Below are 17,215 nucleotides of genomic sequence, written 5' to 3'. Positions count from 1 at the left end.
ACAGGAGTAGAAAGCCTCATGTTTTTCCTGCAAAGCAGCCAGTAGTTTAAAACTGCTACATGTAGCCTACGTTGTCACCAGGGCTCCTCTTGTATATTGAGTCGTAGTTTAATCTTTCGTTTGAAAAAAGGTTCTGCTTTAAGAAGTACTTGAAACTATGTTCTCCGCGAGCTGGACTACTGAGGCCTGTTTTCCCGGCCTTGGCATATGACACCAAATAAGTCAGTGTGGGGAGCCAGAGCAGCTGGAGATAATTAGCTACCATCTGAGGTCAGCATCAGGAGAGGGGAAAGCTGAAGGAAGTTTTTCTGGAAAGAATGTAGCTAGGAAATGGAACCCAAAGCCCAAAGCCACCGCTTTGGCATCTATCCCCACTCATAGTGACCCTATAGAACACAAACAGCTTCATGCCGTTTCCAAAGCAGTAAATCTCCCCAAAGCAGATTGCCTCCTCATTCTCCAGAGGAGACACTGGTGGGTTCAAACAGCAGACTAAGGTTAGCCACTTATAAGTTGAACAGATTTTAACATTGGTAAAGCGGGACACCATTGATAAAACCCATATCCTGGCAAAATAGCCACATGGCAGCCAAAAACCGTATACCCTAGCTTGTCATACATTCTTTCCAAAAATTGGGACGGGGGAAAATTTGTTAAAAATCGGGACTGTCCCGCCAAAAGCAGGATGTCTGGTCACCTTAACTTAGCTCTACTTTAACCATGGAACCACCAGGATCCCTCTCAGGAAATGAAAACTGGGAAGAAAACGCCTGTGTACGTACATACGCCATGAGTGAAAACTTTAACATGGTGAACATGTTCCTGCCCTCATCGCCATGGAATGGAGTAAATCTACTCTGGCGACAGAGGAAGGCAAGCCCCACGGGGTTGGGTGGCAACCAGGAGGCACTCAAGAATCTAATGGGAACAAATATACACCCTGTATTCATTATCTTGAAAATCACAAACAGAACACAAACTCACTTGCCTGCAGATTCCAATTCATCATGTCCCTGTATACGGATGGACATCAGAGTAGACCTGCCTTCCATAGGGTCTCAGTGGCCAGGATCTTTCACAGGAGATTGCTGGACCATGCTTCCGAAACAATTGTGGGTAGACTTGAACCACCAGCCTCTTTGATAGTGGTTGGATGCTTAACCAGTCGGCCCTTCACCCTGGTGGCCACTTTTTAGTTAAGTACTGTAACATGTTAACCCCCCCAAAAAATCATGGCTCAAACCTAACAGAAGTGGGTTTCTAGTGTATCTGAGTCCTGGGCAGATGAGCAGTTCAGCAAAGAAAGCTTGCCCTCCCCCAGTTGTTAGGAACACAGGCCAGTGGAGGTTTTGCTGTAAACATAACGAGCTTCCAAAATCATCCTGGCAATCGGCCCCATTGCCCAACCAAAAAAAGGATGGAGCTTTTATGGGACAAGTCTGGAAGCAAAATGCATCATAGGGTCTGTAAGCAAAAACTAGTCAAATGGCTCCTGAGTACAGAGAAACTAGAAAATGTAGATTAAGACAACTCTATACTACAGAAGAGCCTGGTAGTATAGTGGTTCTGCGTTGGGCTGCTAACCTCAAGGTCAGCAGTTCAAAACCACCAACCACTCCTCAGGATAAAGATGGGGCTGTGTACACCCATAAAGAATTACAGTCTCAAAAAATAAAAAAGAGTTACAGCCTCAAAAACACAGGAGTACTTCTACCCTGCCCCATAGGGTCGTTATGAGTCAGCATATGGCAGTGAGTTTCTACTACAGAAGGGGAAGCACAGCTGGTGGCAGAATACATTTATAAAGCTGAGCTAAAGTGGCATCGTCTTTCAGGATAGTATGTTTAGGTATTGCAGGATTAGAACAATTTTATCCTAAAAGCAAAACTTTGGAAGCTCTCATTAGCGGAGATGTTTCTGAAATATCTGTACTGTTGGAAAAAGAGTTTTTTGTTGTGATTTTTTTTTCCATCTGTGGTTTCTAAATAGCCTTTCTGATTTCTTAGTTTTTAAATGATGGGATGTTGTAGGGCCAACTGCTCAGCTACAGCTGTCCTCCCATCCACACCTCAGACAGTGAGAGAATGTGCTCCCATCATACATGTTTCGGAATACTGGAAGTAGTCCGTGATGGTAAACATAATGTGACAGGCATTTCTGAGGTTTGACCTACATAGTATTTGAAAGCCAATTTAAATTTTTATGTATCAGGGTGTGGTGCAGTGTTACAACTCCACCAAATGATTGGTTGGGCCCATGTAGATTGGGTGTATTTCCTCTTTTCCTGACAGGCCTAAGTTACAGAAGGTGGAAGAAGAAACTATGAATAAGTGCTAACTGGATTGATTGTAAACACTTGGAACTCCAACATGGGGTTGGTAAATTTTGCCATCACGCTCTGTGTAAAAGGAGCCATCGCAAAAGCAGGATCTAACTATTATCGAGAAAGAAGAGAGGGATGGAGCACATCCTTTGGACCCCACGATCCCTGGGTTCAACCTCTTCCATCAAGGAGACGAAGAGCTGTGACACCAGTGGGAGCGGGAGATGTAGCAGAGAAATGGCAACAGCAGAGTTGACAGCACCAAGAAGATGAGACAGAACTTGGGCTTCTTGGCCCCCAGAACAAGGAAAGCTAACCTGGGGGCTTTATATGGCCCTGGTGGAAGGGCTGCTAATGTAAAGGTCAGCTTGTGGAACCATCAGATGCTCTATGGCAGAAAGACAAGGCTTTCCACTCCCATAGTGAATTAGTCTTAGAAACCCACTGGGATTTCTAAGGGGCAGTTAGTTCTACCCTGTCCTATAGAGTTGCTATGAGTCAGAATCAGTGGCAGTGAGAGTTATTGTGTGTGTGTGTATGTGTCCTTTTTTTTTGTAATAAGCATTCCCACTTTTGAAGTAGGATTCCTCAAGACATTTAATTGGGGGAGCTAGGTTTGCTGGCCCATGGAGCTAGAGCTGAGCCTCTTTGGGCTGGTGCATACAACAGAGTGCAGTGCTCTTAAGGCATTTGGTGGCAGGGCTAAAAGAGTTTTGTAACACTGCCAGACCAGAGCCGAAGCCAAAAGGCCAAAAACTGAGAGACCAAGGACCAATGAGAGGTGCTCCCGACTGGTCTTGAATCGCATTTTCCCTAATAAATCTCCCAACCATGACTATTGTCTGTGTGGCCATTGCTATGCGTTGTCTAAACCCGGCAGACAAGTCGAGAATGCTGCAGAAAGGACAGTTGGTGTCAGAACTGATCAAGAAGCTTGGAGAGTGCGGGCGTATCTGAGCTCTGCCGCAGAGGAATCGATCTTGGGCTGTTGTTGAGTTTGACTCTCCTTCCTGAAGTCCGAGAAGTCCCAGTAGCCTCCCCATCCTCCACCCCTTACCCCATTTTGACAAAGATTTTATTTGACTACAAGTAACCAAACAGGAGCCTAAACAATAAGCAATTTGTTCTCTCTCCTTGAAATACAAGTTCACAAGTACACAGTTGCTAGAATGGAGTCTACAGCTGGTGGATGTGAACAACTCTACCATTTGTCCTGGCCTTTGTTCCAGTCACCACATCCACACTCCAGAAAGGAAGGAGGGCGAGGAGGAAGGATCAGTCAGTGCTGAGAGCAAGAGCCAGAATTTCTCAGAAATCATGAAAAAACTTCCCTTCTACTTTATTAGTGGGGGGTGGGGGGGCCTGTGTCCCATGGCCACCTCTAGCTTTGAGGTTATTTTTAGCCAGGCTCTCTGTACAAAATCTTGGTTCTATTAACAAGAACAAAGGCAGAATGAAGATTGGGTAAGTTTCGTTGTGTGTACCTTTCTAGTTCTATCCCAGGTCTCACCACTCCTCAGTAGCAAACCCAGTGTCATTTCTTTAACCTCTTACGGATTCAGTTGGTCTTTAGTCGCCTGAAGCAGCAGCAGCAGATGGAGAGCTGGGAATCAGAGGAGGATCTGGATTCTAAACTGTGTCTAATTGCCTCTGCAAACCACTGCCTACTGTGCTATGAGATTAGAGTAACAATGGTACCTAGTGACCATTACTGAAGTTTTGACAAAAGATTCTATAGAAGAATCTTGACAAACGGGAAGAGTGTGGAACAAACCTCAAATTGTCAGGGAATCCAAACTTCCTGGGGCCAGTGAGTTTGGATGACGCCCTGAGGCCATTGCCTTGAGATACCCTTTACGTTGTTAACCAAAACTATCTTCTGAAGTAATTTTTTAATCAAGCCATTTAGCTTAATTAGTAAAGCTGGTTTGCCTTGAGCATCATGCTTTTAAAAAGAACTATCTGTATGTGATCAACTTGACCACCGCACTTCCAGAGCCTAGATAGGAGCTTCAGGAGGCTGTGAGCTCATGTTAATGATGGTGGGATGCATAGGTGGAGGATAGTAGTAGGGATGGTTGACAGTGTTAAGACTGTGATCGATGTCACTCGATTGCACGTGTAGAAACCCCTGAAGAAGTATCCATATTTCTGGGTATGTTTTCACCCAAAATAATAATAAATGTTTGATAGGTAAAACACAGCAAAGATCTTTCTGATCTTAATACCGAAGTCTCTACATGGAATTGGTGTAAAGAGATCCACTCAATGGAAAATATTTTAATGGCCGTCTTCAGCTTCTTAGCTTTAGAAAATACAATGTCATACATTCACTCAGAATTCGGTACATTCCAGATGTTAATGCTCAGCAAACTTTTAGGACTGGTGAACTTGTTGGCTCACCTTCCTCTCTTTATTAGCTTACAGGGAATTGTTCCAACTGAAAGAGCAGCTAACCTAACCATTCAGACATGTTCTTTCCACTCCTCCCGGTGAGTCAATGCAATCAAGGGCTGATCATAAGCTCCCTGCCATCCAGTTGATTCCGACTCCTAGCAGTCTATCGGATAGAGTAGCCGTGCTTCTTATGGTTTCCATGACTCTAAATCTGTATGGGGGCAAACAGCCTGGTTTTTCTCCTGAAGAGCAGCTGGTGGGCTTGAACTGAGAACTTTTTCAGAGGCTAGGAAAAGGAAGCCGTGGCTTCTTGACGCTATGATTGGTTTGCTAATGTAGGTGAAGCTGAATGACCTTTTCTGTACTAGGGTGATATGCGTTACCATATAAGACAGTGAAGACACACACTTATTGATCTCCTCTGGCGCTTTGTCCCAAGTGCATGCACATGACCTACTTTACAGTGTGCTTGGGACTGAATATGTTATTCTTTGTTTTCTTTTTTTTAATGTATAAGAAAGAGCTTTATATCAAGAATATTATATCAGAGGGCATCCCATCCCAGTCCAACTCAAACTCTTAAGTCCAGTGCAAGCCAGGCCCTCTTCAGATTCATCTGGCTGCAGCCTGACGGACAGATTGGAGGTGGGGCACATACTCCAACCCACAACTCCACTGTCCCCTGCTAAGTAACGAGAATACAAAGGTGTGTCCTTTCCACTATTACTATGCTGTCTCAATTGGCTCTTTCCCACACACAGTGATGCAATCATTGTGCTTAGCATGATTGCTCAGGCTCAACTTCTGAGTATTACCTAGGCCCCAGCTTTTATTAACTCATTATTATTAAGGCCCATTAGAATACTTTTTATTGCAGATGTGTGGAACATATAAGGTCTCAGAAATCATCCGTACCAGCTAAGGTCACACACCTCACCAAGTAGAAGTATGTCCAGCCATCCCTGTTGACTCACTCGCTGCCTGCCGTCGAGTTGATTCCAACTCATAGCGAGCCATTGCCTTAGAGGAGCGGGAACAAAATCTTGGACCAGTATGGCCTGCAAATGAATTTGTAAATAGCCAAATGGCCCTTGGAAGTAAGGTTTCCCAGGCCTGAAGTAGAGCCTCTTCGGGTTCCTTGTTGCTTGTTTGCTTGCCCTATCTATGGTCTCCTGGAGAGGGTGCTCTCGCCAGCGCATTCACAAACCATTGCAGGGGATGAAAGTCTTCTGACTTGGCCACTTTCAAACTTTTACATGGATTTGTGTTGTTCCCGTTTCACAAGATGGTCTTTCATTGACCTGCCCCGTAGCCTTGCTGTGATAAACATGAACCATCGCTCATGCATTCAGAGAAGAGGGTTGGATTTAGCTTTTTGTGTTAGGTGCCTAAGTAGAGAAACAATTTAGAAATTACCTTTGTGTTGATGTCTTAAAATTGTGGTCACACCCAGGCCTGGGAACCTATTCATTCACAACACGACTGACCAGGTTTATTATAGTAATTGATTCCTAAGTAGACTATAAACTCTTTGAAAGCAAGACTGTAAACTCTTTATTTTTAATTTAGCAGTTTTATTGACATACAATTCACACAACATACAATTCAATGATTGCAACATACTACCAAGAGTTGTGCAATCATCACCATAATCCTTGAATGCCCGACCTGCTTGGTCACAATTGTACGACTCCTGTGCACAAAAGAGCTTCACACCAAAGAGACCTTTGTCAAATGGCTAACTGGCAACTCCCAAGTGTTGAAGCAGCAGTTGAGAATGAGCTATCATGTCTCAAATCTGCACCTTTATTGTCCCTGCAAAATGTACTGGGTGCCTGAGACCCAGCGGGGCTTCCCTGAATGATGGTGGAAATGCCATGAGATATTCATTGTCGTTCTACTAGCCCACCCACCTGTGAAAAGCTTTACAGAATAAAAATGTACTTGCACTTATGCACATATCAGACAATGCACTTTCTCATGCCTTTCAAAACTTCCAAATAACAGAATAATGGAACCAAAGAGGATTCCAAAACACTATATCCTATAAGAAGTTGCATGAAGGAGGGGTCATTTCAAATCAATAAAGCTGATGTCTTCAATATATGATACTGGAATCATTCATTAGTCCTTAAAATATTAGATTTTTTCAGACTATACACAAAAATAATCTGTAAGTAGATTAATACGTGCATATTGAGTCCACTAAAATACTGGATAAATACATGATAAATTATTTTTTAATGTCAGAACAGAGAGAAATAATAGATCTTACCTCCTGCCAGGCATGGTTGACTTATGGGAAAGACAAGAATCACTCACACAGCAGCTAGTAAACACACTGTTCACACACCTCTTCCAGTGAAAATGCTGACACAATTCACAGTCCACACACAAACTCTAAAGTCCTGTAAACATGTAGCAGATCTCCACCTCAAAACACTTGTCTCAACAAGAGTAATAAAGCTGATGATGTAAAAAATAGAAAAATTCCACACACAGGAAGATGTATGGGACTTGCATACAGAAAACAAAAAGGACAGTGCAGGTCAAATGTCAGCAAAACAGGACAAAGGGTCAGGGTTCACTATGTAGTGAAATCTATAAATCTATGAAGAAGCACTGCAATTAGAAAATGCAGGCAAATGTAGCAGTAGGCACGTGACGATGAAAAAACAGTCCATCTCACCAATGACAGATCATTTGAGACGAGATGTTTTCACAAGCATTGTCATTCTGGCGAGGCTGTGGAAAGCGAGGCCCCTTAGGCATGGCTGTTAGCACTGCCAGAGAGCGTCCTGTCTCTCCAGTGTTCCAGTGTGTGCTTGGCCTAGTCACTCAACTCATAAGAGATGGTTCTATAGAAATGCCCACATAAATGCCAGGGTGCTTGTTTTAGCAGCATTGCCACACAGATCAATTGACAGCTCTCTCTCTGTCGAGGCCTACGGATTAGTTAAATAAATTATAGTTCTTCTAGAGAAAACTTCTGAGTGGTCACTGTACTGAAGGATGAGGTAGATCAATGCATACTGATGGGGAGAGATGTCCCTGAACACATGGTAGGTAAAGTGACCAACAAAACACTAAAGACGATATGGTGACTGTGTGTGTGTGTGTGTGTGTGTGTGTGTCTACATAAAGCCAAAAAACTGTACCCATTTCTACCTAAGGAGACCTGATAGTGCAGTGGGTTATTGTGGGTTATTGACTTGATGGCAATGAACTTGATGTAGGGTTTGTTTGCTTGTTTCCATCTGGTTGATTCTGGTTCTTAGTAATCAGGTAATCCATGTATTACCAGGTAGCGCAGGGTATTTAAATTACCTCCAAGGTAGTATCACAGTTATAATGACAAAAACAATAACCAAGGGGGGTTGGGGGGAAGAACAAGTATTGGAAAAGAACAAGTGTTTGGTCAAAGGCCTTCATGTCATCTCTGAGCCATGTGTCCCCTCCCAGTGCTCCAAAGGTGCTGCCAGGTCAAACAGTCATGTCAAACCAGAACCTGTCCTCGCCTGGCAGTATGAGGTGACACCTCCTCCCCAGAGAAACTCGTGTCGGATTAAAATCTCCACGGGAGGATGACCGCATGCAATATGGGTATTGCTCATGGGCAGGCGTGCTGTCCTGCATAGGAGCACAAGAACACACAAGGCAACTCTGAATGTGTTGTGTACATGCCCCACAAGAGATCCCGGCAAAGGAAGTAATAGGATATATTTTCAAGAAGGGATCCAATCCCTGCACAAAAGTATAAATATCCTACCATCTGGCACTTGAATATTCATACAGGCCCTGCCTGCATCCTCTCCGGACCGTCTTCCTGGGCCTCGGAAGACGACCAGGGCCTGGTCAGGCCAGCGAATTCCCTCTAGTCACATGAAGAGGGATGGTCTGGTCTCTCAACAGATTCTCGGCCTCCGAGGGCCCCGGGACTGTGGTGGTTTCCTCTTTCCCCTGGAGGACGGCACGGGATTCCTGGGGAGAAGGGGTTTTCTTCCCGCGGCAGGTTTCTGCACAACCTGGATTCTTATTCCTCCGCCTGCTTGTCAGTGCCCTCTTGTATACCCGGTAGGCTAGATGTGAAAGGATACAATTATTAAGGATCGCTTTAACAAAGCCCATAATTTTATTATGTAATTGTCTATCGCTTGGGGGGTTTGAGTCAGACGTATGTAAACACAGAAGAGAAACAAGAGGAGAATGACAGAGAAAACAGAGGAACAAACTGATTGGGCATCTCAGAATGAATGGCTCTTTCAGTCCTGAATGGACCATCTGGGATGGAGACCCACTCCTCAAGTCAAAGCCCATTTACCTATTCATCGGTTCATCCGGTCAATGAGCCTTTGTGGAATACCTGCTCGATCAGTGTTCTGGGTGCTGCTGGAAATGAGATCGACGTACTCATCCTTCAGAGTCTCACCGTGAGAAAGGGTTAAAACTTGGATTGAAGATCAAGAGTTTTCCTGATAGAATTTCTCTTATCTTCTGGGGAAATTAGACCAGGAGCCTACAACTTTCCTTATTCAATTGTTGTATCAGTAATCATCTAACCTTGCTCAGAACCTTCTCCCTGGGTACTCGTAACAGTTTGCCATGGCCCCATGTTAAGTAAATAAATCATCTACTTCTGTGGACCTTCTTAAAGACTGAATTCTATGGACAGCAATGAATATGAGAAGCAAATGTTCTGAAATTGATGGTGGTGATATTGCAAAAACCTTCACATGACTGGACATTAAATTGTATGATAGGTGAAGTATATGCCAATAAATCTATTTTTTTTAAATATGTGTATTTGACTATGGATGAGCACAGACATATTGTATTTCATATTTGAAAATATTTCTCAGCTATTCAGCACAAGTCTTATTTATAGAAATTCTAAGAAATAATTTGGCCCTGGAGAAACTGGAAATGTTGATTAAATATTCCGAATGGCAGACAGTTAGGTTTTGGTAAACGCCGTTTGAGATCAGTGAAGACTTTCCTCGTGTCACGTTCTGGAATCTAGGTTTTGATCTGCATTGTTTTTTGTAAATTTGTTTCATGAGCTCACTTTCAGATGGTTTTTATATTTGACTTTGAAACCCCTTCTTGTAGCAAAGGAACCTGTTTATGTATTTTATTTTCCCAAGAAAATGTCAGGCTAACTGGAGATCCCCTTGCAGAGGGGTCTCAGGGAGGAGACAAGCCAGTCAGGGTGCGATGTAGCAATGATAAAAAATACAAATTTCCTCTGGTTCCTAAATGCTTCCTCCCCGCCCCCACTATCATGATCCAAATTCTACCTTGCAAGTCTGCCTAGACCAGAGGATGTACACTGGTACAGATAGGAACTGGAAATACAGGGAATCCAGGGCAGATGATCCCTTTAGGACCAGTGGTGTGAGTGGTGATACTGAGAAGGTATAGGGAGAGTGGGTTGGAAAGAGGGAACCGATTACAAGGAACTATATGTGACCTCCTCCCTGGGGGATGGATAACAGAAAAGTGGGTGAAGGGAGACGTCAGACAGGGCAAGATAGGACAAAATAATAATTTATAAATTATCAAGGGCTCATGAGGGAGGGGATGCAGGGAGAGAGGGGGAAAATGAGGACCTAATGCCTGGGGCTTAAGTGGAGAGAAAATTTTTTGAGAATGATGAGGGCAATGAATGTACAAATGTGCTTTACACAATTGATGTATGTGTGGATTGTGATGAGTAATATGAGCACCTAATAAAATGATTTTTAAAAAAGAAAGAAAATATCGAGCTAAAACTGTATCACGGGCATCACACACCGTTTGAATTGAAAATGGGGTTAGTAAGTTGAGGTGACCAATTTTCATTCAAGTCTTTGAAAAGGAGTTCCACCTGATTACCTGCAACAATGAGAAAGCCATCTATCAGCTGGAAGAGTCCATAGGTCAAGGGGAAGTGAAAGATCTGGCCCAGTTGCTCAGCAGTGAACGATAACTGCAACATGGTGACACACATTTGGATATTCTGAGCTCCCGTCTCCAAAGAAATAGTCCTGGACCTGTCAATGGAATGTTCAAGCGTTACCCTCTTAACAGCAGATAAGAATAGTTGTGAACTTCTCTGTGTCGATCATTAAAGCATTGACTCATTCACTCATGATTTACTGTGCTCACTCTGTAGGTGGTCCCTTGAGAGGCACTGTGGTGGAAGGGCTTCAGAATCCCGCCCTAGAAATTGGACGTTTCCTACTTTAAATCTGACATCTTTGGGGCTTGGGGTTGTTTATTTGCTTATTGAGCTACCAACATTGAAAGAAACGGAGTGGAAAAGAGGAAGAAGGATAGGACCAGACTCTGGAATTGGTCTAAACAAGTTTTATTTGTCTACAGTTTATAATGGGAATGTTCAGCTTTTTAAACATGGCAGGAAAGTGTTGAAAGAGGTGCTTCAGAAGATAAATGAACATCTATGTGCAAGCTGTTTTGGAATAGGGAGGTAACAAGGGTGGGTACAGTGTGAAATTATTTGGTGTGGCCCTTTTTTCCGTAGCCTTTAAAACCTCCACCCAGTAACAGGGTGGGAACATGCAAATAAGTGAGTAAGTGTAGAGGGCGCTAGTTCAGGGATTAGTCAGTTTTGCCATTCTGCTGAATATAAAAGTGGGCCATCTCAGAAGTAGGAAAAGAGGAAATCCCACCACCATCAAGAAAGAAGCACCAGCAAAGAGATCCCTTCCTAAAGGGGTGAAGGCCGCAGAGGCACCATGGGTCGCTGCAGCAAGACCAGGAGCCAGAGCAGAAGAGCAACACCAAGACCAGGAGATAGCAGTGGGCTTCCTGGCCCACAGAACAAGGGAGGGGGCCGATGGGTCATGTGGCTGAAAGGCTGAGGACCAGAGAGAGATGTAGCCGCTGGCATGGCTCAGAAGTGCTGCTTTAGACAAAGGATTGAACACAATGCTCTCTGATCCTGACATACAGTGACCTGTTAACCACCTAGTAAACCCCATGACTGTAAGAATTGCCTGTGAGTTCTGTGTGACCCTTACAATGAATTATCGAATCCAGCAGAGAAGTAGCGAGCCAACGGAGGAACAGTGGGTGTCAGAATAGGATAAAGAAGCCTGGAAGGTGGAGGAATGTCTGGCCCCTGCCTAGTAGGGACCAACCTTGAGCAGCTGTGAGTTGGATTTTCCTTCCCCTAGTGAAGCCAAAGGAAGTCAGCTATCGCCTGCCACCCCCCAAGCCCCCACCCCCGTTTCCTCAGGTGGGGTGAAAATAATTGTTACTAACATAGGACACTTCTGTGATGCTTACTTTATTTCTGTTTGCTCTGATCACCCTATTTGTTTCAGGTCCCTGAAAAATAACAGTTGAATTAAGCTAAAAAGCTAGCTCTCACCACATTGACTATTCACAAAGCAAATGCCAATATCTCAAACCTGATCTTTCAGAAGATGTCAGGGTTGAAAAAGATTGAAAAGGACTGTTGACTGCATCTTAGGAATACTTTCTCTCTAGGTCTAATTACAACAACAAAGTCAAAGACCAACTACATTTATACCCGTCAGCAAGCTGTGTTTCTAATTATTAAATTAAGAAACAAACTCAAGTTCAAATGCTAACTCCATCACTTTCTTGGAACTTGGTTATTTCTCTGAAGAGTTTGTTCATCTATATTTATCTCTCAGGATTATTGTAAGTAGTTAATGTGATAAGCTGGGTGGGACCTTCCCTAGTGCTTAGCATAGTAGTGAATGGTCCCCAGGTAGATTGGTATTGCCTAAACCTATTAAAATCTTCCCACCCTTCACCTTTGGAGTTCTCCTGCAACATATGCAAAGTATACTTTTCTTTAACAACTCTTTTCTGATTTTAAAAGCAGTATGCATTCATTGTGAAAGGCTCAGAAAAATCAACTCAAACATTTTTACAAAACTATAATTATCTGTCATTCCTGCCCCCAACATTGAACCCTATCACTATAGTGTATATTCTTTCCAGTATGCTTTCATGCATAATTTTTTAAAGTTCTTTTACAGATTTGGAATCAAAATGTACACCATTTGTACTTTTCTTTTTGTGTTTTGAACATTTTGTGTGTGTGTTTTAGGTGAAATTTTACACTTCAAATTAGTTTCCCACCCAAAATGTATATATAAATTAATACATAGTATTGGTTTCTGTGCCTACACTGTATCAGCACACTCCCCATTTCCAACCTTCTTTTCTGATTTCCACAAGAGAAAGAGAAAGCTGTCCACTCCCATAAAGATTTACACCCTCAAGAAGACCTATATAGGTTCTGGAAGTTGGAATTGACTCGATGACAGTGGGCTTGGTTTAGTTTTCCCCAATTTCAAGGACTTCTAATGGTGCTGTCAGTGAGCACCGGACTGTTAACTGCAAGGTCAGAGGTTCAAGCCTACCCTCTGCTCTACAGGAGAAAGTTGATGCCATCTGCTCCCATCAAGATTCATGGCCCTTGGAAACACTGTATCAGGTGGTTATGGATTGGAATCAACTCCAGGCAGGGAGTTTTGCTTGTGTTGTTTTTCTATCTTCACACCCGCAGGCTCCCCGCCCACCACTGTGGGCGGTTTGTCCCACGGTGGTGGCTTTGGGATGGGAAGCTGTGCCATGGTAATTCAAACACCAAAAGAGCCACTTATGGTGTATAAATTTTAGTGGCGCCTCCAGGCTAAGACAGAATAAAGACGGTACCCTAATGATCTACTTCTGAAAAAAAAGCAGGCCAGTTAAAACACTGACGCCTGAAGACCAGACAGACTGTGAGGTGACATCAGGGACACCTGACATGAGAAAAAAATGGTTATTGAGACGTCAAGGAAGAAAGCAGACGCCACATAAATCTCAGATGAGGCTCTGAAACTTCCTCTTGAATGTGGGCCAGGGAAAGCCAATGAATGAAGTGATGACACAAAAGAACTAAATAGCAGATTTCAAAGTGCAGCTCAAGAAGACAAAGATTTATAATGAAATGTGGAAAGAGCTGGAGGTATAAAGTCAAAAAGGAAGAACGTGCTCAGGATTGCATGAGCTGAATGAATGGAAGAAAAAAATGAAGTCTCATGTTGCAATATCAAAGGATTTTGTGGGCAGAATAACGCACACAGGAAGCATCAAGAGATGAAAGCAAGACAAAGTCTCTGTGCCCAAAAGAACGGGTTGATGTTTAACCATCTCGAGAGGCAGCATGTTATCAAGAACAGATTGTATTGATGCAAGAGATCCAAGCTGCACGGAAGGCGTGAATTTAAATTAAAAATATATATATTCCAGGAATTGACAGAAAACCAATAAGATGTTTGGACGCAGTGCTGGACATGTTGACTCACGTATGCCAAGAGATTTGAAGCACAGCTTCCTGGCCAAACACCTGGAAAAAGCCATATTTGCATCCATTTCAAAGTGAGGTTACCCAGCAGAATGTGGGGATCATGGAATGATATTACTAGTCTCTCAAAACTTAAATGTTGCTGAAGATAACTGCAAAATGACGAGAGCATTCCATAAACAGGGACCTGTTGGCAATTCCAGTTGGATCCAGAGAAAGATGAGGAATGAAGGATCTCATTGTTGGTGTCAGATGGCTATTGGCTAAAAATATAAAAGACCAGAAATGTTTACATGTGCTTTACTGACTCTGAAAAGGCATTTGACGTTATATCCATAACACATTATGGATAGCCTTGAGAATAATGGAGATTCCGGAACAAGCAGAACCTATGCAAGGCCAAGAGGTCGTTGTTTGAATAGACGTAATGTGTACTACCCTACATCGTTGAAAATCAAGAAAGTATGTATTAGGCTTGTATCCTTTCACCACATTCAATCTCCGTGTTGATCAAATTGTCCACGAAGCTGGACTACATGAAGAAGATGACTTCAGGATTAGAGGAAGGCTGATAACAACCTGTGATATGCAGATGACGCAACTTTGCAGGTTGAAAGCCAAGAGGATTTGAAGCACATACTCATTAATATCAAAGATGGAACTTTAGTATGGATTACAGCTCAACATTAAAGAAAACAAAATTCCTCACAACTGGACTGTGGTAGTTACATAATTTCATTTCAATTTGATATAGAAAAGTGTAGGGTGGTGTCTTGCCTGTCAATCAGGTCAAAGCATGATGGTTCCTTCTTGTGGGTGTGGCTTTCTCATAAGGAGGGTCCTGGGAACCTCCCCCGCCCGCCTGCCTTCACCTTTCCTGCTCCCTGACCCTAATTGTGACCAGAGCCCTGGAGACTCATCCACTGCCATTGGATCTACACTGTGCACCCACCAGCCTGTGACTTTCCTGCATCCTGCGTCACTGCATGTGGCTGAGTTAGTCTGAAGAGGGACTTACAGACTAATGTAAGACTTATGCACTTGATCTGGATGGGGCCGGAATGTTTTATTGATGCATAATTACTTCTTGATATAAAGGCTCTCTTACCCATATATGAGTGTCACTGGATTTGTTTCTCTAGTCAACCCGGCCTACCACACGGACCAATAAGCAATATCCAAGATGAATAAAGAAAAGATTGAAGTGGGCAAGGGTTTCATTTTACTTGGATCCACAATCAACACCCAGGGAGCGGCGGTAAACAATCAAATAAACACAGGGAAGAACTGAGAAGTGTTGTTATATTGTGGGGATTGCAATCAAGAACATTAAATAAAATGTATATGAATTGTTGGATGAAAAACTCATCTGCTCTGTACACTTTCACCCAATGTACACCAAAACGTGAAAAAGAAAAGGAAAAGAATTAAATGATGGATTGCATTAGACACATCTTCTGCAAAAGATCTAACGTGTTAATGAGCTAAAATATCACTTTGAAAACTAAGGTGTGCCTAACCCACGCCCTGATATTTTCAATTACAAATTCGATTTATTTCCATTACAAACTAAATTCAATTGTACATACATTCAAAAGTCAGATCATGAATTTGGAAGGACTAAGAAGAAGTGATGATTTTGAGGTATTGTGTTGATACAGAATAGTGGATATAATATGGACTGCCAAATGAACAAAGAGATCTGTCTTGGAAAAAGTACAGTCAGCATGCTGTTTGGAGGCAAGGATGACAAGACTTTGTCCCACATGCTTTGGACCTGTTATCAGGAGAGATCAGTTTAGAGGTCGGTTCCTGGGAAAGAGTACCCTGCTTGGTGAAGTGGAGGGTCCGTCAGATAGAGACAGCCTCACACAGCGGCTGCAGCCATGGGCTCAGCTTAGCAACGGCTGTGAGGGAGGCAAAGGAGCGGCAGGGTTCTCTCCTATTGTCCACAGGGTCACGTCGTGGGAATTGATTCAGCTTCCCTGTCTCTCCTTGCCTTCTCATCTTTGCTTTTTAACAAATGTTGCCTGTTTGAGTTTGTCTGGTGAATTGCTCTAAGGGGCACAGTTCCCCTGAGGGCTCTTAATTATTTTAGGGCCAATCTATCGTCTGGCTGACCTCGGGAAGTGGCTTCAGTTCCACTTTTTAAAAGGTGTCTTTGATCAACAGTCTTGGGGGTTCATCCCCAAACAAAACAAAACAAAACCCTCACTGCCTTCTGACTCCTCGCCACCCTGTAGGATAGGACAGAGCTGTCCCTGAGCGTTTCTAAGACTATCAATCTATAGGAGAGTAGAAAGTCCCATCTTTCCCCTAAGGACCATCTGATGGCTTCAAACCAGGGCTCTTGGGAGTTCCTCCAGTCCCTACCAATCTAGTAAATTGGGTTTTGTTTGTTTTTGTTTTTTTATGAATGCTAGTTTTGTTCCACATTTTTATCCCATCCTAGATGGGACCTTCTTTTGTGTCCCTGGTGAGAGCAGCTAGTATTGGAAGCTAGGCACCATCTAGTCCTCCTGGTCTCAGAACAAGGGGGCTGTGCTTATACAGGCCATTGGTCACGGGGATTAATTATTGCCTTGAGTGTTTGGTTTCCTTTACTGCCTTTGCTCCAGACTGGAAGTGACCAGGGCTTTCCACTGATTCAAAATGGTACTGTGATGGCCAGTGTATTGAAATTAGAGCAGATCCCTATTTGTAAAATGTAGGTACACTAGAATGATTACCTAAATGGGAAAAATTATGGGTTGAAGTCATGGAATAGGATGGTTGAAGGAGGCATAGTGAACCCTTTCAGGAACCTAATGTGTGAAACTGGATTATTACTAGGACTGTGGAGATCAGCCCATATTGAAAGCAACATAATTGCCTGCCATCATTGTGCTGGGCACCACTGTTTCCCACTCTATCACTCAAGAACTGTGGTTGCTGTACAGCATGCATGCTGCCCTTGTTTCCTAAGAGGGAGATCAAGTTTCTAATTAGGGCAGAGACCCATAATTTTTCTCGTCCCAGTTATCAGTTAGGTATAAGCACATTTTACAAATTTTACAAATTTGGGTCCATTCCAGTTGCCTCAATGGTCACAAGCAAATCAGGAAGAACCACCTTGAAGCACTGGAAGGGACCAATAGTTCTGTCATACATGGCTGTTCACGAGG

The 17,215-nt window shown here is 43.1% G+C and overlaps 1 protein-coding gene across 1 annotated transcript in view; it reads right to left on the bottom strand.

Annotated features, from left to right (window-relative positions):
• Positions 1-6,341: 6,341 nt before the first annotated feature.
• SLC10A6 (solute carrier family 10 member 6) overlaps positions 6,342-17,215 on the bottom strand; it is a 43,108-nt gene continuing 32,234 nt past the window's right edge. Inside the window, exons 5-6 of the mRNA XM_004703413.2 lie at positions 10,595-10,752; positions 6,342-8,799 (exon numbers count right to left, since the gene is read on the bottom strand). Of these exons, the coding sequence (XP_004703470.2) occupies positions 8,576-8,799; positions 10,595-10,752 (382 nt within the window). The 3' untranslated portion in view covers positions 6,342-8,575. The remainder of the gene's footprint in view (positions 8,800-10,594; positions 10,753-17,215) is intronic.

This window comes from Echinops telfairi, unplaced genomic scaffold, assembly GCF_000313985.2.
Source record: "Echinops telfairi isolate 266 unplaced genomic scaffold, ASM31398v2 ScPeMD7_7468;HRSCAF=8506_0, whole genome shotgun sequence".
In the NCBI taxonomy this organism is placed as follows: Eukaryota; Metazoa; Chordata; class Mammalia; order Afrosoricida; family Tenrecidae; genus Echinops; species Echinops telfairi.
This window is presented reverse-complemented; position numbering and strand designations above follow the sequence as displayed.